Source organism: Vulpes lagopus, chromosome 2 (genome assembly GCF_018345385.1).
Source record: "Vulpes lagopus strain Blue_001 chromosome 2, ASM1834538v1, whole genome shotgun sequence".
In the NCBI taxonomy this organism is placed as follows: Eukaryota; Metazoa; Chordata; class Mammalia; order Carnivora; family Canidae; genus Vulpes; species Vulpes lagopus.
The window spans coordinates 25,508,357-25,529,765 of record NC_054825.1 but is presented as its reverse complement, the minus strand read 5'-3'; the positions used below and the strand labels follow the sequence as shown (position 1 = coordinate 25,529,765).

At 42.7% G+C, this 21,409-nt stretch overlaps 1 protein-coding gene across 1 annotated transcript in view; it reads left to right on the top strand.

Moving 5' to 3' along the window:
* Positions 1 to 21,409, top strand: part of PDCD11 (programmed cell death 11) — a 44,650-nt gene that overhangs the window by 12,024 nt on the left and 11,217 nt on the right. The window contains exons 8-22 of the mRNA XM_041745090.1: positions 2,294 to 2,401; positions 4,366 to 4,572; positions 5,210 to 5,334; positions 5,516 to 5,576; positions 6,666 to 6,812; positions 8,477 to 8,728; positions 9,310 to 9,444; positions 9,972 to 10,166; positions 11,262 to 11,432; positions 12,471 to 12,690; positions 13,663 to 13,812; positions 14,229 to 14,344; positions 15,070 to 15,611; positions 16,492 to 16,554; positions 19,759 to 19,867. Of these exons, the coding sequence (XP_041601024.1) occupies positions 2,294 to 2,401; positions 4,366 to 4,572; positions 5,210 to 5,334; positions 5,516 to 5,576; positions 6,666 to 6,812; positions 8,477 to 8,728; positions 9,310 to 9,444; positions 9,972 to 10,166; positions 11,262 to 11,432; positions 12,471 to 12,690; positions 13,663 to 13,812; positions 14,229 to 14,344; positions 15,070 to 15,611; positions 16,492 to 16,554; positions 19,759 to 19,867 (2,601 nt within the window). The remainder of the gene's footprint in view (positions 1 to 2,293; positions 2,402 to 4,365; positions 4,573 to 5,209; positions 5,335 to 5,515; positions 5,577 to 6,665; positions 6,813 to 8,476; positions 8,729 to 9,309; positions 9,445 to 9,971; positions 10,167 to 11,261; positions 11,433 to 12,470; positions 12,691 to 13,662; positions 13,813 to 14,228; positions 14,345 to 15,069; positions 15,612 to 16,491; positions 16,555 to 19,758; positions 19,868 to 21,409) is intronic.

The window sequence follows — 21,409 nt, the reverse complement described above, 5'->3', positions numbered from 1 at the left end:
AGTCAGATGTTTAACTGACTGAGCCACCCAGGTGCCCCTTGGAAGAGTTCAAGAGTTTATCTTTATCCCTTTTATTTTTATTTTATGATATATTTTGGTGTGGATCTCTCTTCATTTATTTGTCTTATAAAATAAGAACTCTTGGAAGAGTTCAAGAGTTTATCTTTATCCCTTTTATTTTTATTTTATGATATGTTTTGGTGTGGATCTCTCTTCATTTATTTGTCTTATAATTCGGAAATGCAGATCTTTTACTTCTGAAAAAATTTCTTGTATTACTGTTTTTCTTTTCTATTTCAAATTGACATGTAATTCACATATAGGAGGATCCATCCTTTTAAAATGTGTAAATTAGTGATTTTTTATTGTATTCACAAAACTGTGAAGCTGTTACCACTATTTGATTCCACTATTCCACTATTTTGATTCCAGGACATTTTCATCACCCCAGTAAGAAACCCTGTACCCATTGGTGGTCACTCTCCATCCCTCCCTCCCTCTCTCAAGCCCTTGGCTCTACTTTTTGACTCTAGATTTGTCTATTCTGGATATTCCATATAAATGGAATCACCCGATATGTGGCCTTTTGTGTCTGGCTTCTTTCACTTAATGTTTTCAAGGTTTATCCATGTTGTAGCGTGTATCAGTACTTCATTCCCTTTTATGGCTAAATACTGTTTCATATTGTGGATGTGACACAGTTAGTGGGCAGTTGGGTGGTTTCCATTCTGGGCTATTATGAGTAATATTGCTGTGAAATTTGTGCATAAGTTTCTGGGGACATAAGTTTTCATTTCTCTTAGGCATATACTCAGGAATGGAATTGTTTATACGGTAACTAACTTTTTAGAGGAACAGCCAAAGTGGCAGCATGGGTTTACACTCCTACAAGCAATTAAGGGTTCCGATTTCTCCCCATTTTCACAAAAACTTGTTACTATGCTTTTTATTATAGCCAGCCTGTGGGTGTGATGTACTATCGCCTTGTGATTTTGATTTACGTTTCTGTAATAATTAGCAGTGTTGAGCATTTTTTCATATGCCGATTGGGTTATGACCATTTGTATATCTTCTTTGGAGAAATATCTATTCAGAAGTCCTTTGTCCACTTTAAAATTAGATTTTATTATTACATTGTAAGATTTCTTTATATATTTTGGATACTAGCCCCTTATCAGACTTTTAAAAATATATATATAGTTTCCTCTTCTTTCTCTCAAACTCTGGATAATGTTGGACCTAAAGTTTAGTTTCCTAATTTCTTATTTTTTCATCTCTCCTTTGTTTTGGTATGTACATGTATTTGTCTATATAACTACCTTTTGGGGGAGTCGATTTTTACTTTGTAATCTGTACTGAATTTTTGTTTTGACTGCCATTTTATGAGCGAGGTGCTAAAAAACATTGTGTGCCTGGTTGGGTGGGTTTGTTGACTGACTGACTTCACTGTCCGGATTAGGAGCTAGCAGACTTTGAGCAGCTCCAAATGTCATTGTTACAAGTCTTCTCTGGCATATTAGATTTCTGTAGAAGGGATCTATTAATCTCTCCTCAGGAGGGTATAATCGTGGCTGCCTGAGAGCTAGATGGGAGAGGGCCTGGATGTCTCCATATCTATATCTATATGATATTCAGAATTTTTCTTAATCTGCATTTTCAGGGTTTCTACTCTTCCTTGTCTTTTGAGTCTGGTACAGATTTCCCAGAGAATAACTCTCATTTTCCATGGAGGTGGAAGAAGTGTAGACCTTGTAATTTGAGGAGAGGACCTAGGTATTTAACTCTGTTTTCTGGATTTCAGTTATCTGCCTCATTCGTCTTTTGAGGTGCTTTGCACCTCTAATTCCCTGGCTTTTAGGGGGCTCTGTGGGGCAAATCAGCATGATCAGTATCTCCCTTTTGCCAGCATTTGGTTTTTGCCTTCTTAGTCTACGCAGATCACCAAGTCAGCAACAATTTGTCCACATTGTCAGGCTGGTAGTTCCCCAAGGATCCTTGTGCAAATTACCCTCCATCCCTTTGGGATATCTTAAGGTGGGTGAGGATTGATGCCCCTCAGGCCAGAAAGGTGAACTTTAATAATAATAATAATAATAATAATAATAATAATAATAATAATAATAGAACAGCCAATGCCAGGAGTTGTCCTGCCACTTAATTTTACAGGAAAAAGAATTAATAAGGGTTAGCCAGCAGAGGAGAGAGGCACACAGTTGTGGAAGATATGGCAGTAAGGGATTTGTATGAACAGTGTCTCACATTCTTGGTTCCTTCTTGTTCCACTTATTTCTAGGTAACTCCAGTTGGCCTTACACTAAACTTCCTCACATTCTTCACTGGCCTGGTCGACTTCATGCACCTAGATCCCAAGAAAGCTGGAACATATTTCTCAAATCAAGCAGTAAGAAATCTTTTCTTTTCTTTTCTTTTCTTTTCTTTTCTTTTCTTTTCTTTTCTTTTCTTTTCTTTTCTTTTCTTTTCTTTCCTTTCTTTTCTTTTCTTTTCTTTTCTTTTCTCTTTTCTTTTTTTTTCTTTTCTTTCTTTCTTTCTTTCTCTTTTCTCTTTCTTTCTTTCTTTCTTTCTTTCTTTCTTTCTTTCTTTCTTTCTTTCTTTCTTTCTTTTTCTTTCTTTCTTTCTTTTCTTTCTTTCTTTCGAAATGTTTTCTTGATTCCAGTTGTATCCCAGACAGCTGTCCAGTATTACAGTTAGCTATGAACAGATCCTAGGGCTGCGTGTGTGCAGATGTTAGAGGCGGTGAGGGGAATAAAAGGCATTTTGGAAGGACCACAGGAAGCGACTGTGGTTATTTCTGTGGACTGAGATTAAAGAAGGAGTCTCGGAAAAAGATGGCAACTTACAGTTTGTATTTCTTACTCTTTTATATAATTTGATCCAGGGAGTGGGTGGGTAATGAATCTTTTGCTGTTAAAGTGTTTTAAGAAGTATATTTAACATAAAAGAACAAAATATACATTTAAATTAAAAAACATGGCTTAAAAATGCTATGGATAAAGTAAATCCAATGTTGGAAAAATTTTATTTATTTTTTTAAAAATTTTATTTCTTTTAGAGGGAGAGAATGTGTGCACATGTGAGTGTGAGCTGGGGGAGGGGTAGAAGGAGAGGGGGAAAGAATCGCAAGCAGACTCTGCACTGAGTATGGAGGCCCATGAGGGGTCATCTCATGACCCTGAGATCATGACCCTAAGCTGAATCAAGAGACAAGACACTCAACTAACTGAGCAACCTAGGCAGCCTGAAAAAATTTTGTTATTTTTAAAATTTATTTTTTTTAAAGATTTTACTTATTCATTTGAGAGAGTGAGAGCACAAGCAGAGGAGGAACAGAGGGAGAGGGAGAAGCAGACTCCCTCCTGAGCAGGGAGCTTGATGTGGGGCTTGATACCTGGACCCTGGGATCATGACCTGAGCCGAAGGCAGATGCTTAATGAACTAAGCCACCAAAGTGCCCCTAAAAAGTTTTTTAATGGTGCATTTGGTTAAAATATTGGAAGGTTATGGGACATCTGTCTGGGTGTCTCAGTGGCTGAGTGTCTGCCTTCGGCTCAAGTGGTGATCCTGGGGTCCTGGGATCGAGTCCTGTATCGGGTTCCCACCAAGCCTGCTTCTCCCTCTGTCGGTGTCTGCCTCTCTTTCTGTGTGTCTTGTGAATAAATAAATAAAATCTTTAAAAAACATATTGGAAAATAATACAGTCAAGTGTTAATAATGATTAACTCTGGCTGATTTTTCTACATTTTCTGTAGTGATTTTGAGTATTTAGGAAGAAAGTCCCAATATATGTTATTCAGAGTTTTAAAAAGAATCCTAAAATAATTTTTTTCTTTTTTTTTTTGTTTTTAACAGTAATATATGCTACGAGAGTCTAGAGAGACCTATTTCTTATCTAAACAGGTTTTCCCACCACTTAGTGATAATATTAACTTTCTGGTGAACATTTTTAAGTAACCTTTTCTCCTTATAATCATATTTGTGTACAAAATGCAGACATTTTACATACTGTAACCTTGTAATCAGAGCAGGCTATTTCTGGTGTTTTTCAGATGAGCCTCTGATACAGCAACACCAGTCGTGGCTTCTGGTACATATGCATTATTAGCCTCATAGTGTTGAGCGGACCTAGTATGTTTTCCGGGCCTTGAGTAAGCAGATTTAGTTGCACATAGTTCCTCTGGGACGTTTCGTTTGAATTTTCCACATGCTCCTTGATTGCATAAGCTGATACTAGGACTTCCATCCATAACCTGGTCAGCACATGTGGAGTCTAAACCTCTGAAAGTGTGCTCTGGGTGCCTTATCTCCTGTATGCCTCCTCCTGTTCATTATTCTCTTTCCCTTGTCTAGGTAAGAGCCTGTGTTCTCTGTGTCCATCCTCGGACCAGGGCCGTGCGGCTGAGCCTGCGCCCCGTCTTCCTGCAGCCTGGGCGCTCACTCACCCGGCTCTCCTGCCAGCACCTGGGAGCTGTGCTGGATGACGTTCCCGTGCAGAGCTTTTTCAGCAAGGCTGGGGCCACCTTCAGGCTGAAGGATGGGGCACTGGCCTATGCTCGGGTGAGGAGACTTTTGTTTCATCAAGATCTTACGACTAGCAGGACTTTGGGAACACATGGGTCCTTTTCTGTTTTCTCCATCCCTTGTATTAGTTTCCTATTTTTGAATATCCCCAAGTGTGGCAGACTCTGCATAGGGGTTAGAACAATGTCTGTCTTTTGTATTTGAATTCTTTAGGAGTACTTTGACTTTGATACTTGGTCGATGGTAGTACAAGAATGAGTTAAGATCTACACCAGAGCTTGGCAAAGTTTTTTAAAGGCCCAAATGGTAAATATTTCAGGTTTGTGGGCCATACGATCTCTGTCCTGACTACTCGGCTCTGTTGTTGTAACCAGAAAACAGCCATAGAGAGTATGTACATGAAGAGGCATAGCCACGTTCCAGTAAAACGTTTATTTGTGAAAATAGGCCCTAACTCGTCAGCTGTAGTTTACTGACCCATGATCTAGACTTTTCTCTGACCTTTTATTCTTTGATGGTAAAGAGCAGTGTTTTAGAGAATTATTTTAACAGGAAATCAATAGTGTTTTTATGGGAGGTGATAAATGTGTTGAGTCTTGTCAGTGTGCTTTCATATCTGCTTGCCTCAGATCTACTGTGTCTGGCTTGCTATTAATCACTTGGTACTTTGTAGCTCAGCCATCTCTCCGATTCTAAGAATGTCTTCAACGCTGAGGCCTACAAACCAGGGAACATTCACAAGTGTAGAATCATTGATTACAGCCAAATGGATGAGATGGCGTTGCTCTCTCTGAGGCCGTAAGTCTGTCATCAACATGTGTGGGGGTGTAGAAGTGTGTTCCTCTCTAGATGCATGTTCATTTTCTCCTGGCCTGACTTGGTGAGGGTTTTCTTGCCTGCCAGCATGATTTTGTTAGCCCTGAATTTTAGGTAGCCTCTTCCCTAGCTTATTTAATAATGTATTGTCTTTTTTTTCTAGGTCTATTATTGAAGCTCAGTACTTTAGATATCATGACATCAAACCTGGGGCATTAGTAAAGGTAAGAATCAAGCATCTCGTTAGATACTCTTTCATCTTTAGGCATTCTTTAGTTCATGGGTTAACTGTCAGCTCATTAGTTCTCATGTGAACATACTTAAAGTCAGGTTCCTTGCCTCTGCCTGTTAACTGGACTTTCTTTTTTTTTCCCTTGGGTAATGTAATTCATTTCAAGATAAAGTCTTAATAGCATCCCCCAAATACCCAGAGGCAGTAGGTCAGAAATCTTGGGATTTGATGGTGTTTATTAGATGAGATCAAAAGTTAGTTGTGGGACGCCTGGTTGACTCAGCTGTTGAGCGTTTGCCTGCGGTTCAGGGCATGTTCCCAGGATGTGGGATTGAGTCCCACATCGGGCTCTCTGCGGGGGGCCTGCTTCTCCCTCTGCCTGTGTCTGTGCCCCTCTCTGTCTCTCTCATAAATTAATTAATTAAAAAAAAGGAGTTGTGTGGTAATTGAACTCCTGGGGTGTTAGTAAGAAGTCACTTGCAGTTGCCTCTCCTGTCCGTTTATTTTTATTTTTATTTTATTATTTTATTTTATTTTATTTTTTAAATTTAATTTAATTTATTTTATTTTATTTTACTTTATTTTATTTATTATTTTAAGATTTTATTTATTTAAGAGACACAGAGAGAGAGGCAGAGACACAGGCAGAGGGAGAAGCAGGCTCCATGCAGGGAGCCCGACACGAGACTCGATCCCAGGTCTCCAGGATCACACCCTGGGCCAAAGGTGGTGCTAAACCGTTGAGCTGCCCGGGCTGCCCATGTCCAACCATTTAACCCCCAGTTGAGCATATCTCTTTTGTAGAGTTTGTTCCTTAGGAGACATAGTCCCCTCCTTCAGAGAATGTGCTTGTGAAGTAGAACATACTCCCACAAAAAGATGTGACGGTACCCGTTAACAAACTAGATTGCATTCAAGTCAGTGTGTGTGGTGTGTGCTTTACCCCATGACATTTGGGCTAATAAGCAATTAGCTTGGGAAGCTAAGTTTCAAAAGAGAGATATGACCTACTTTGTTGTAAGAGGTAGAGGAAAAAAGCCATTCTTGAGGAATGATGACTACTTTTCTTTGTACTTCCTAGGGCACAGTGCTGACCATAGAGCCATATGGGATGCTGGTGAAGGTGGGTGAGCAAATCAGAGGCTTGATACCTCCCATGCACCTGGCTGACATCCTGATAAAGAATCCAGAGAAGAAGTACCACATTGGGGATGAGGTCAAGTGCCGGGTGAGCCTCCTAAAGGGTCTCATTGGGGTTTAGGCCAGATGGGAAAAAAGCAGTGCTTCTCAGATAAAGTTTCTACCTTTTTTCACAAAATGACCGTATAACATCTCTGGTGCTATGTCTGGCATTGAGAAGAGAAAACAGATCTCTGCCCTTTAGAGTTGCATGATATGATTGAGAGTTAAAATATTCATACATGAAGTGAGCAAGTCACTGTGTGACCTTTTGTTGCATGGTTTGGTTCAGGTTAAATGCTATGATCATATCTCAAAGGAGAGGTGAGGGTGGGCTGGGCCAGCAAGAATCATTGATGATATCTGGGCAGCTGGGTAGCTGAGTTGGTTAAGTATCTGCCTTCAGCTCAAGTCATAATCTCAGAGTCCTGGGATCTAGTCCCACATTGGGCTCCTTGCTCAATGAGGAGTCTGCTTCTTGCTCTTCCTCTTCCTCTGCTCATGTTCAAAAAAAAAAATTGATATTAATAGCAACCACCATGTAAAATGTATTTTGTGCCTGGGCCCATGACATGCACTATGTCATTTCATCCTTAAAATGACCCCATAAAGTACTGTTATCCTCATTTTACAGGTGGGGAAATTAAAGCTTAGGAAAGTGAAGTCACATAGCTTGCCCCAAATCACACAGCTGATAAATAAACGGCAGAACCAGTTTTCATATTCAGGTCTCTATGACAATAATGACTTCTACATTTCTGGCAGAGGTGGCACTTGAACTATAAAGGATTTGAGGAGGAGCAAGGGTTGTATCAGGCACAGAAATATCCAAACCAAGCTGCCAAACCTTGAGTGGCTTATAATAAAGCTTTGAATCCCAAGAGAAGCTTCACAGAGTTGTGAAATTTAAATGTGAAACACGGGGGATCCCTGGGTGGCTCAATGGTTTAGCGCCTGCCTTTGGCCCAGGGCGTGATCCTGAAGTCCTGGGATCGAGTCCCACATCGGGCTCCCTGCGTGGAGCCTGCTTCTCCCTCTGCCTTTGTCTCTGCCTCTCTCTCTCTGTGTTTCATGAATAAATAAATTTTAAAAAAATCTTAAAAAAAAATAAATGTGAAACACAGTGCTTAATACAGGGCCTGGTGTGTGGGCACTCAGTGTGTGATTTTCTTTTCATTTTATTTCATTATTGAGTAAAAAAAGATATTGACCACCCATTGGTGCATAATTTTATAGCAGTGGAATCAGGAAGTTCAGATATAAAGGAACTTGTCTACCCTCAAGGAGATGGATGAGAGGGATGAGAGATGGTTGGATCTCTCAGTCTTAGTTTATAGCTAACATATAACAGTCCCGAGGTGGTAAATTGGCTCATTTTTCATTCTGTTATGCAAGTTGCATGTGGTCTGGGAGGGAGCAGAGGCACTATTGAAGTAACTGACAGGACTGTGGAGGTGCAGTGAGGCAGTGAAGATTACACAGGCCCAGGAGGGAACGTGCAGGAGGAAGTACATTTGAAGTAGGTGGATACTCCCCAGATGGTCATTCCTCAGGGAACGGGGAGGATCCACAGCTGAGAGTATTCTCAGAGGGCAAGAGATAACAGATTCTTAGGAAGTGGCCATGGCCTTCGTGTTCACAGGTTGCAGAAGCCAGTCCAGTGGCTCTCTTGACAATGGGTGACTTGATAACAACCATTATCTTTCCCCCAAGGTTTTGCTTTGTGATCCTGAAGCCAAAAAGCTGATGATGACCCTGAAGAAAACCCTGATTGAGTCTAAACTGCCTGCCATTACCTGCTATGCTGATGCCAAGCCTGGTCTGCAGACGCACGGCTTCATCCTCCGGGTCAAGGACTATGGGTGCATTGTGAAGTTCTACAACGATGTGCAGGGACTGGTGCCCAAGCATGAGCTCAGTGCCGAGTATGTCCCTGACCCAGAGAGGGTCTTTTACACTGGCCAGGTAACCCTTTCCTTGGACAGGCCCATAGCCTTGTGATACCTATGAACATAGACTTGAAAAGAGTAGTGAGGGGACTACTTTTCAAGGGAGAAGGAAGGAGCACATAGGGCAGTGGGCTTGAGCCAGCTAAGTGAAGGAGATGTGGAACAGAGCCAAGAGAAACCCTCAGGAGGGTTCAGCAGAAGCTGGCAAACTAAGAGGCCTGAGCCCATAACCTGGAAGAAATAAATTAGTCTTTCCCTAAAACAAACATACTGGTGTCCCTCACATCAGAATTGTTCTGAGGTTACTGTCACCACAAGGTGGCAGTGCCATAAAACTAGTCAGTCTGAATCTATCTAGGAAAAATAATATTTTAAAATTTGGTGTTGTACCATAAATTTATTCACGTTTTTTTTTCAGCCAGAGGGCTGACTTGAGGGAATTCTGTGTATCTTTCAGTACATTTCTTTCCACTGCCTTCTGATCTAATCCCAGGTCTTAGCACATCTCCCTCTGCACTACTTGTGCAGGGCAGCTCTCTCCAGGGCCTGACCGGTCTGCTGGGAAGAGTTAGCCAGGCAAATGTGGTTTCTCACTAGGTGGTGAAGGTTGTAGTGCTGAACTGTGAGCCGTCCAAAGAGAGGATGCTTTTGTCCTTCAAGCTGTTGGGTGATCCAAAGAAAGAGCATACGGGACACAGTCAGAAGAAAAGAAGAGCCATTAGTGTTGGACAGGTACCTGGACTTCTCCAAACAAGCTATTTTAGTTTATGCAGTAGAAAGCAGGTTGCCACTGACACTGACCCATGGAGGGAAAGATCAAGGTAGCTAGATAAGATTCTGGGGCCAGAGAGAATTGAGGGTCTTGAAAGAGGGTTCTTTTGGTGTGTCAGAGCAAATGGAAGCTGTCTAGGAAAAAGTGCCATCCTTGTATGGCTTTTCAGCAGTGTACTACTGTCCTCATTCCTCTCTGGTCTCTAGGACCAGCCTGCAAGATTGCCTTTGCCCTGGGACTTGGTGGGTGGAGTGACTTGGGAGAAGAGCAGTGTGAGCGCACAGTTGGGTCCTGGAGGGTGTGTGAATGCCTGCAGGGTCTTTGAGGGCAGTGGTGTGGGGTGTGGAAGAAAGCTACTTCTCTGATCTTGACCTCTCAATGATCCCTGGGGTGGGAACTTGATGCCTCTAATCTCCACCTGAGCCAGATGTGGTTGCTGTCTGCTCAAGACAAATACTGTTTTTTTTGTCTTTCTCTTCCTGAGTAGTTGGTGGATGTGAAGGTTTTAGAGAAGACCAAAGATGGGCTGGAAGTGTCTGTCCTGCCCCATAACATCCCTGCTTTCCTCCCCACACCTCATCTGTCGGACCACGTTGCCAATGGCCCTCTGTTGTATCACTGGCTCCAGGCTGGCGACACCCTTCACAGAGTACTTTGTCTGAACCAGAGTGAGGGACGTGTTGTATCCTTTACTGGTATCTGGGGAGCTACGGGCCCTTTGGGGAAGACTCTAGGTTCAGCTCTGCTCTTAATTGGAAACTCCATGGGAAAGAGGCAGTCATTTGACTTTAGAAATACCACCATAAAATCAGACCAGACCTGTTATTTCCCTCTCTTCCTCTGGTGGAATGAGGTTGAAGTCCTATCAGCAGATGCTGGTCAGGGCAGAGTAGGAGTCCAGGATGTTGGAATAGAGGCAGTGTGGCCTGCCAGGTCCAGCAGAATATTGCTTTCTCAGACACTCAGTCCTTGCCCCTTGAGCTGAAACAATTAATAAGGTAGCCTCTGTCCTTCTTCCTACTCCCACCCCCAACCACCTGCCGGCCCCCATGGGGGCTCAGAGTATTCCCTTTGGTCTTGGTGTGCATACTTCGAAGGAGAACACTGCCTCTTTTGTCACAGAATGTAAAATAAAATCTCACTAGAGTGAAGATAGAGGAGGTGAGATAGGGTGGATTAGTGTGAAGATTGTGGAGGATCCTGTCATGGTCAGTCCAACTGCCAAACCACAAAGATGAGCCAGTCCCTTTTTGGTCCTCTTCAGTAATCTGGAGATAAATTAATAAGGAAAGGAAAAACACTGGTTCTTAAACTTGAATGTGTGTCAGAATCACCTGGAGGCCTTATTCACACAGCTTGCTGGGCCCCACCCCCAGAGTTTGTAATTCAGTAGGTATAGGACAGTGCTTAGGAATTTGTATTTCTGGGCAGCCCCGGTGGTGCAGCGGTTTGGTGCCTACAGCCTGGGGTGTGATCCTGGGGACCCGGGATCGAGTCCCACATCGGGCTCCCTGCATGGAGCCTGCTTCTCCCTCTGCCTATGTGTCTCTGCCTCTTTCTCTCTGTGTCTATGAATAAATAAATAAAATCGTAAAAAAAACTTTAAAAAAAAAAAAGGAATTTGTATTTCTGACAAGTTCCAGGTGATGTTAATGCTGCTGGTCTGCACGCTTAGAGTGTCTTTGTAGCAGCAGAGCATGTAGAGTAGAAAAAGGAATTGGAGAGATGAATATTTCATCTGCCCTTTTTGGAATGTTCCTTGATGAAGTGCCATTAGCTCCTTTGTAGGAAGCCAGCTTTGGTCTCCACAGTGGAGGGTGGCCAAGATCCTAAGAACTTCGCAGAAATCCATCCTGGGATGCTGCTCATCGGTTTTGTGAAGAGCATCAAGGACTATGGTGTGTTCGTCCAGTTCCCGTCAGGTCTCAGTGGACTGGCCCCTAAAGCTGTAAGTTCAGCTCTATGCACGAGAGCCTTGGGGGAGAGATATTAGGAGCCTGAGGGTGAGAAGGAGCAGGATATCTTAATCCCTTGCAAGATTTTCAGGGACAAGGCAAAAAGGCGTCTGCATGAGGAGAATGGGCCTGAGATTCTTGCCCAGCCATGTGTCCTGGAGGAAGTGGCATCTTTACTTCACAGTACAACGTTGGGTAGGTAGGCAGAGACTGTGAAGACTTTAGTGAACTTATACTCTCAGCATGTATAGACATGGAAGTTAATTTGGTGAGCAGCTGAGTAAGTTTTGCAACCTCCTAGGGTTTTTGAAGTGTCACGGTACTGGAATACCTTTGAAAGGATCCCCTCCACCACGATGTCATCGAATTCATAAACTTTTCAGACGCAAAAAGTCTTAATGACCCCATAGTTGAACACCTCATGCTGCTGACTAAACAGACCCAGAGTCGAGAGGACTCTTAGCGAAGTCAGTGTTAAGACAGTGGATGAGCAAATGGCCTGTAGTTTATTTATAAATACTTCTTCCTTTCCATAATTTTGTCTCCCTGACATATTCCCTGAGTGGATGTCATAGCGAAGTCATTGTAAAGCGGTGGGTGAGCAAATGGCCTGTAGTTTATTTATAAATACTTCTTTTCTTCCATAGTTTTGTTTCCCTGACATATTTCCTGGGTGGATGTCATTTACATCCCCTGTCAGGACAAGTTTAAAAATGAGAGAAGAGGGGAAACCTATGGAAATATGCATAGGACAGGCCAGAGGGTTACCATCCAGGGTTAGAGACATGGATGGCTTGTTCTTCTCGCTTGCCAATGATGTGCCTCCTTGGGTGGGTGCCCTCTAGAAGTCTGGGTTGGACAGCCAGGGCCTCATGGTTTTCTGGAAGGGGATTAGAGCTGTGTTCAGAGAGGGCTGAGGGGTCTTCCTGGCTTCCATCTTTCTCCACTCCTCCCTCACATCCTTTTCTGGGGGCATTAATTAAGTTGCCTTGGTAGAGACTTACTGTCTTTATTTTCTGCCCACTTGTTAGATCATGAGTGATAAGTTTGTGACTTCTACAAGTGACCACTTTGTTGAGGGGCAGACAGTGGTTGCAAAGGTGACCAACGTGGATGAGGAGAAGCAGCGCATGCTGCTCTCGCTACGGCTGTCAGACTGCGGTCTAGGGGACCTGGCTACCACCAGCCTCCTCCTCCTGAGCCAGTGCCTGGAAGAGCGGCAGGGTGTGCGCAGCCTCATGAGCAACCGAGGTGGGGACATAGGGGTGGAGGGTGAGGGTCAGGGGTGGGGAGTGTCTGTTGTAAATCATACGTGTCTCTTCCAATGAGTTGTTGGGTTTCCCAGATAAAAGCAATTTTAAAAAACAAAAATTAAACTTTTTAAAAAATATATTTATTTACTTATTTTAGAGAGAAAGAAAGAGCACACGAGTGGGAGGGGCAGAAGGAGAGAGCGTCTCAAACAAGCTTTGTGCTCAATTTGATCTCACGACCCTGAAATCACAATCTGAGCCGAAACTAAGAATCTGATACTTAACAGACTGTGCCACCCAGGCACCTACACTTTTTAATGGGAGTATAACCTGTATAAAGTGCCTAAATCATTTAGGGTACAGTCTAGTAAATGTTTATGAAACGAATGCCTTTGTTTAACTACTACCTAGATTCAGGATAAAGATCATTACTAGCATTCCAGAGGTCCCCCTTGTACTCTCTTCCAGACCAAAATCAAAATTCCTTTTAGTTCTATGACCTCAGGTTTGTATTTGTTGTGAATCCATTCGCCTCTTCACTTGTTCTTTTATTCAGCAAATACCTGGTAGATGATAGAATGGAACAGGGACCTGCTAGAAGTCTATGAGGGGTTATTCTGTTGGATCTTCCTAAGTTTTGAACCATCAGGTAGGATTATTGAAATCTTGATGGGATTTGGGAATACGAAGCTTGAGAGGGTAGATTCCAAGCAGAAGCAACAAAAATTAGAAACCAAAGGGAAGTGTGTGTTTGTGGTATTTGTTGGGTATTTTCATAAATTATGGCCAGGTAGGATTAGCAGAGGCACAGGTTTCTCTCCCTGCGATAGGAGTGTTCATGGGTATCTACCCTCCAGTGCTTTTTACCTTCCTAGTGCTCTGTTGTTCTCTGTAACAGCACATTTCCAAAGGAAAAGAATGGTGAGTATTGTTTGTCTGTTAATCCCCATTTCCTTTGGGTCTCTGGCAGACTCTGTGTTGATCCAGACGCTGGCTGAGATGACCCCAGGGATGGTCCTTGACCTAGAGGTGCAGGAGGTGTTGGAGGATGGCTCTGTGGTGTTCAGTGAGGGCCCGGTGTCTGGCCTGGTCCTGAGGGCCAGCAAATATCATCGAGCAGGTAAGCACTTCTGTCTCGCCCCTCATGGTTTGTGGGGGAAATTCTTTGCTAACTGTTCCCACACTTGAATACAGAATTTCCAAATACATAGTGTAGAGGAGCTGATTCAGCAGAAAATTTTGGCATCCCTGTCTTGTGTTCATGTAAATCAAGATAACTGACATCATGCTACAGAAGGTTTAAGTGTAAATCCTTTTATAATTGGGTAAATCTAGATTTTTGTATATCATGTTGCATAAATTAAGGCACACCTGAACTTGAATTATGGGAGGTAGACTTTTGGTTTTTCCTAGCCCAGATAGACCCAGGACAGATGTCCTCTTTTTTGTGGCCAAGGGGCTTGTGGGGCTCTTGGAGAGATGCTTTCTTCCCTCTTCCACAAGGATGCTCATGTTGTGTTTGGTTCTGCACTGCAGGGCAAGAGGTGGAGCCTGGGCAGAAAAAGAAAGTTGTCATCCTAAATGTTGATATGTTGAAGTTGGAAGTACATGTTTCCCTTTGTCATGATTTGGTGAATAGAAAACCTAAAAAGGTAAGCTTGTGATGACTCCATTCCTGTGATTTCAAAGGCATTACACAGCTCTTCAGCCCCACACACTTTGCTCAGGGGTTCTAATGCAAATGCCTGTGGATAAGGTGATCGTATACCTGGATTTTTGTGGGTTGTTGTTCCACTTCTGGTCTTGGTGTGGTTATTAATGGCACTGACTTTCACTCTGATACCAGTGATAAATTGTGTGGTCACCCTGTCTTCAGGGCCGGGTAGATAATGTAAATGAGTGAAGTGCACATGGCCAGCCCACAAGGAGGCAGAGAGGATTCAGGTCCATCTACTCCTTGCCAGGTGGGAATATCTGCATCTAGTGTTGCTGAGCCTGATTTTTAAGAGAAGGCAGGATTTGATTTTTATTAGTTTTTTTTAATAAACGTGGGAAATGTTGGAAATTTTGTTTTTTAAGACCGGTGACCCAAACAACACATGCCTATGTGCAGTTCTCTAGGCTGCTCATCCACACCCATCCAAAGCAAAAGCTAAGTCCCAGGGATTCTGGTCTGGTGCCTTGAGTTTAGTCAGGTCATGTCAGTGACAGGAGGAGAAGCTAGCTCGAGGGAGTGAAAGCTAGTTTGTTACAACTCATACTAGCCCTGGGTCTCCTGGACTCAGAGCACTTTCCCAGCCCTGCCTGCCCAGTGGGTGATGACCAAACACTTGTGCCTTATAAGAAGTGGGGATGGTGGGTTTTTTCTGTTTTCCAGCTGAAGAAAGGCAGTGAGCACCAGGCAATTGTGCAGCACTTGGAGGAGTCCTTTGCTGTCGCCTCCTTGGTAGAGACTGGCCACCTGGCAGCTTTCTCCCTGACCTCTCACCTCAATGACACCTTCCGCTTTGACTCAGAGAAGTTGCAAGTGGGACAGGGTGTCTCCCTAACCCTCAAGACCACAGAACCGGGAATGACTGGTTTTCTTTTGGCCGTTGAGGGGCCAGCTGCTAAGAGGACTGTGAGACAGACCCGGAAGGACTCCGAGACAGTTGATGAAGATGAGGAAGCAGATCCAGCTCTGGTTGTGGGGGCTGTAAAGAAGCACACCCTATCCATTGGGGACATGGTCACAGGCACTGTCAAGTCTATTAAGCCCACCCACGTGGTTGTGACCCTGGAAGATGGCATCATTGGCTGTATTCATGCCTCCCACATTCTAGATGATGTTCCAGTGGGCACATCTCCTACTGCCAAGTTGAAAGTTGGGAGGACAGTCACTGCCCGAGTGATTGGTGGGAGAGATATGAAGACGTTCAAGTATGGAGGCTTCAGGAGATAGGCTGGTTTTGGGGGGAGATTGTAGTAATTGTGGGAGAAGGAATGGGCACTGAGGCAAGCTCTAAAAAGTTGTTCATGAATTGGATTTTCTTCTAGTTAAGAGAAATGTTCACCAAAGGAATCCTTTTACTTTTTCCTGGTTTTTAAAAAAATAGCATCTGGTGTAGTGGTAAAACTGTTAGTTTAAAGTGAGAGAGACCTGGGTTTGCATTCCAGATTTGCCACTTAAAATTGTGTGACCATGACTTAGGGTAGTTACTTAACTCTGAGTTTTATTTTCCTAATTTGTAAAGTGAGAGTACGGGTGGTTAGTACCTTTTTTGCAGAGTTTGAGAAAATATCTGGTATGCAGTGTGCCTAGCAGGTTGCCTGACACAGTTATTGCTCAGTATACATCAGAGATTATTGTAATCCATCCTCCACTGCATACCTTAATCATACTCCTTTTCTTTAAATCTGCTTGCAATATTGTTATTGTAGCAGAAATCCTTGCTATGGTAAAAAAAGCAAAATAATTAAGTCTATAATTTGCATATTAATTTCAGTAGCGACTCTTTCTAGACCTGTTTTCTAACTTTCAGATCATAGTGAAAGAGTTGGAGAATATAGTCTGGAAGGAAAATTCTGCTCAGGGTTTTTTAATGAGACAATACTAGAAGATCAGATGAGCCAGATCCTCAACATTTACTACAGAGAATGAGAGGAAGCCCTCAGGCCTGACAAATTACCAGTGGGCGGAATGGCAGTGGAATAGGTGGCTTTTAAGCTTGGTTTTGTGGGTATAGAGAGAAAATCTGATCACCAGAGAATGGCAGTATGGAGAATAAGAGAAATGATTTGGCCTTATTTCTTTCTCCAGGTTTCTTCCAATAAGTCATCCCAGATTTATTCGAACCATTCCGGAGCTGAGTGTCCGGCCAAGGTGAGGGGAACCCCAGCAGCATGGTCTCATGGAAAGACTGTGGAGTTTAGAGTCAGGAACCTGAGTTCTAGTCTAGATTTTGCCGGTGTTTTGACTTCTTGTGCCTCTGTCTGTCCAGGTTGTCTTTTTTTCTCTAGTAAGGAAATTTTATCTGGCTCTGATAGAGCTAGTTGAAGGGATTCTATGAAACTTAATGTAAAAGCTGTAATTAGAGATTAAAAGGCTGATTACAGTTCTGTTTGTTAGCATGTAACAAAAGAAGCATTTTTGCTCTCAACCCAATTTTCTAGGACTCAGTAATTCCAAAAATAAACAACATACAGCCAAGAAAATGCCCATTCTTTGAGTGTAGAGACTACTTCTTGGTGACTGGATTTTTTTTTTTTTAAGATTTTTTATTTATTTATTCATGAGAAACAACACAGAGAGAGAGAGGCAGAGACACAGGCAGAGAGAGAAGCAGGCTCCACACAAGGAGCCCGATGTGGGATCCGAACCCAGGAATCTGGGATTATGCCCTGAGCCAAAGGCAGGTGCTAAACCACAGAGCCACTCAGGTGTCCCCCCCACTTTTTTTTTTTTTTTAAGATTTTATTTATTCATTCATGAGAGACACACAGAGAGAGAGAGGCAGAGACACAGGCAGAAGGAGAAGCAGGCTCCATGCAGGAAGCCCGACGTGGGACTCGATCCCTGGTCTCCAGGATCAGGCCCTGGACCAAAGGTGGCGCTAAACCGCTGAGCCACCCGGGCTGCCCCCTACCTCCTTTTTAAGGATGACTGGAATTTTAGGTCATGTTTTAGTGGATTTCATAGAGGGATGTTCAGTGAGAGATTATATATAGAGGAAAACTAGTTTGTTTAGTGTTGGATCCAGTTTGGGATAATTTTTTTCAGAGGATCTTAAGCATTTTGATTCATGGGCCTATTTCTGCTTCTTCCATTAAAAACCCAGCCTCTTGAAGTTAATATGTCATCAATGCATGAAGCTAGATATCTATGACTGAGAGAGTGGCCCTTTAGAGTCAGCTGTGGGATCCTCCAGGTTAAGTCTTTAGTGCCTAGGGTTATAAGGAAAGGGCCTCTTAAGTGACTTTTAGGGGCTAAGGTTTTTTGTTTGTTTGTTTTTAATGGTAGTTAACATACAGTGTTATATTAATTTCAGGTGTACAACATAGTGATTGGGCAGATCTATACGCTCTGCTCACCATAGTATAGCTCCCATCTGTTACTATAAATGCTCTTACAGTACCATTGACTATATTCCCTATGCTGTACTATCATCCCTGTGACTTACTCATTCCATACCTGGAAGGCTGTATCTCCCACTCCCCTTCACCCATTTTGCCCATCTCACCACCCGCTTTCTCTCTGGCGACCATCAGTTCTCTGCATTTGTGGGTCTATTTCTGCTCACTATGGTATTGATGTGTATTTCTCTGATGGCTAGTGATGTGAAGTACTTTGTCCTATGCTTACTGTTTTCTTTTTTTTTTTAAAGAGAAGGAGAAGTCGGAGGGGCAGAGGGAGAGAGAATCTTGCAGGCTGTACTCCCAGTGCTAGAACCCAACTCAGGCTCAGTTTCACGACCCTGAGATCATGACTTGAGCCGAAATTGAGAGTTGGACACTTAACTGGCTCAGCCACCCAGGCTCTCTGCTTTTGGTCATTCTTTTTTTTTTTTTTTTTTTTAAGATTTTATTTATTTGTTCATGAGAGACACACACAGAATGAGGCAGAGACACAGGCAAAGGGAGAGAGAAACAGGCTCCATGCAGGGAGCCCGACGTGGGACTCGATCCTGGGTCTCTAGGATCACGCCCTGGGCTGAAGGCAATGCTAAACCGCTAAGCCATCAGGGCTGCCCGTGTGTATGTGTTTTAAGAAATAACATTTTACACATGTTCCCTTCCCTAGGCTTCTCTCTCTACCCTCAGAAGATGAATTACCCATTATTCATTTGATATATATCCAGCTCTTCCATAACTTTGTGTATATATATATATATATGTGCTTCTATATGTACAAAATGATTGTGTGTGTAGTTTTCAAGCTTAACATAAATGACATGCTGTACTTAATGTTTTGCAACTTGTTTTTCTCATAATTTTGTTTTTGAGATCTGTTTTTGTGCCTATAGTTAAAATAGTAGTCCGTTTTATGAATGTGCCCAACTATATATATTCTCCAACTCATGGAGGACATTTAAGGTTGTTTCCAGTTTTTCTTTTTTATAAATAATGCCAAAGGGAACATCTTGAACTTGTTCCACTATGCATCTATGTAAGGATTTATGTAGGGTAGATTTACTGGAATATAAGATACATGCATTTTTTTTTTAAGATTTTATTTATTTATTCATGAGAGACACAGAGAGAGAGAGAGGCAGGAGACACAGGCAGAGGGAGAAGCAGGCTCCATGCAGGGAGCCTGATGTGGGACTCGATCCCCGGACTCCAGGATCACACCTTGGGCCAAAGCAGGCCCTAAACCGCTGAGCCACCCAGGGATCCCTGGTACATGGATTTTTAACTTTACTAGTGTATGAAGGTTTCCATTTCTCTATTCACCAGTGCTTGCTATTATATGCTACAGTTTACCAACATTGTACCATTTTATTATTGAGCTTGAGTTTGTTTTAGAAATCAACTTCAATTGGTAAGCCAGGCTGGGAGTCTATAATTGCTTTGAAGTGATTTGTGACTGAAAACCACATCCCCTTGTTGCTTTTCTGAGGAGAAAAAGTGATAATGGCAAGGTAGCATAGGGGACAGAGCCCTGGATTTTTGAGTCAGAGCCCTGACTTCAACTCCTGATTTAATAGCATAAAATTAATACCTGCCCTGCCTAATTTACACATGAGATTATTGTCACATTCAGCAAGAGACTACAGTTCTGTAAACTAAAAAGCAATAGCTAAAGTATTACAAAAGAAGTGAAAACAATTTTGTTTCCTTAGTTTGTAAAGATTATCGTAGTCTACCTACTTTATAGCTTGTTCATACCTAGGCGAATGAAATGGAAGAGATTGGCTCTCATGCAGGTATTTTGAACATTGCCCTTAGAGGAGAGAAGTGGGCATGTGGGAGGTATGCATGAATGAGGGGGCTACAGTCAATCCATGGCCATGTAGGGGAGGTGATTTCAAGCTAGAAACCTTACCCAGAGGTTGGCATACTCTTTCCATTGCTTTTCTGCAAACAGTGAGCTGAAGAAAGATGGCTGCACTGCTCTCGACACTCACTCTTCTAGCCACTTGGAGAAGATTAAACAGTACCAGACTGGGCAGACTTTGATTTGCTTCTTGAAGAAGGTGAGTAGCGCACACCTGCAGTGTGATGCCAGTTTTCTTTGAGAAGAAAAGGGGGAGAAGCTGGAGACAAGGGCCATTAGCACTAAGCATTTGAGTCTGTTTGCTACCCTGTTGGTTTGTGGGAGACCAGAAGCCTAATTGAGGAGCTAAAATTATAACTCACGAAACAATTGGCAACTCACATTTCAACATATTTATAGATTAATTGTACAAAAGGGAAAGAAAAAATATAGAGGAAGATTTAAAGTAAATGTGTTCCTGGATTCTAGATTCTTTTTTTTTTTTTTTTTTTAATTTTTTATTTATTTATGATAGTCACAGAGAGAGAGAGAGAGAGAGGCAGAGACACAGGCAGAGGGAGAAGCAGGCTCCATGCACCGGGAGCCTGATGTGGGATTCGATCCTGGGTCTCCAGGATCGCGCCCTGGGCCAAAGGCAAGCGCCAAACCACTGTGCCACCCAGGGATCCCCCTATGGATTCTAGATTCTTGTCATACATCAAGTTCAGGTGCAGTGCACACAGAGTAATAGTACCTGCATGTCAGATTATATGTTCTAGCCTCCAGTGGAGCAGGAGTTCAAGAAAGGGAAGAGATCAGAGAAAACTGCACTGGTTGGAATATATCAGAGAGAAAGTTGGGTTGGGCTTGACCTTGAGAAATAGTTCCTCATCACTGCTGCTGGATTCTTTTTCCATAAGCATCTGGCTGAGCATGTCATTGATTGATACTTGATTCCTTTGGTTATCTGTTGTCTCTAGGTGAGTTTCATAAACCCCTGATGCCTTGGAGTGGCATTTAAGGCTCTTCAGAAGTGACCTCATACACTTTGTGTATCAGTCACCCTGAGAACCTCCTCTGTTTCCCTTCTTGTTTTTATTTCTGTACTCGGATTGCTCTATTCCTACAACCCTTTAAAGCCCAGCATAGGTATTCCCTTCATATTTCTAGTTCTATGTATTCCCATAGCATATTGTATTTCCACTGCTCTGGTTATTTGCATACTTGTTTCACTTTGTAGACTGTAACCTTGGAGATAGAGTTTGGCTTTTATTTATGTCTTTCATGAATTAAATAAACAAAATCTTTAAAAAAAAAAAAAATGATGTTGAGCCCTGGAGATGATTAACCATCACTGGGCACAGCTGAGCTTGGAAGGGTCTATAGAGGTCAGTGGGATTGCTGCTTGAGGACATCTCTGAGTTCATTTTTGCCTCCTGATTAGCTGAGGCACCAGGAGGGTTACGTGGGCGGCTAGCCTAGCAAAGGCTCCAAACTAAACTCTGAAGTCTGTAAGAAGTGGAGATTGGGCAGGGGCAGTGGGAGACAGGCGGGTGGATTCCTGTCTCTTGGGAACATGTAGGATTAGGGCCTCTTCAACCCTGTGATTTTTAGGAGAGTCTCTGTTTTATTTTATTTTGTATTTTTAATTTTTTTTTTAAAGATTTTATTTATTTATTCATGAGAGACACAGAGAGGCAGAGACACAGGCAGAGGGAGAAGCAGAGGGAGAAGCAGGCTCCATGCAAGGAGCCCGATGCGG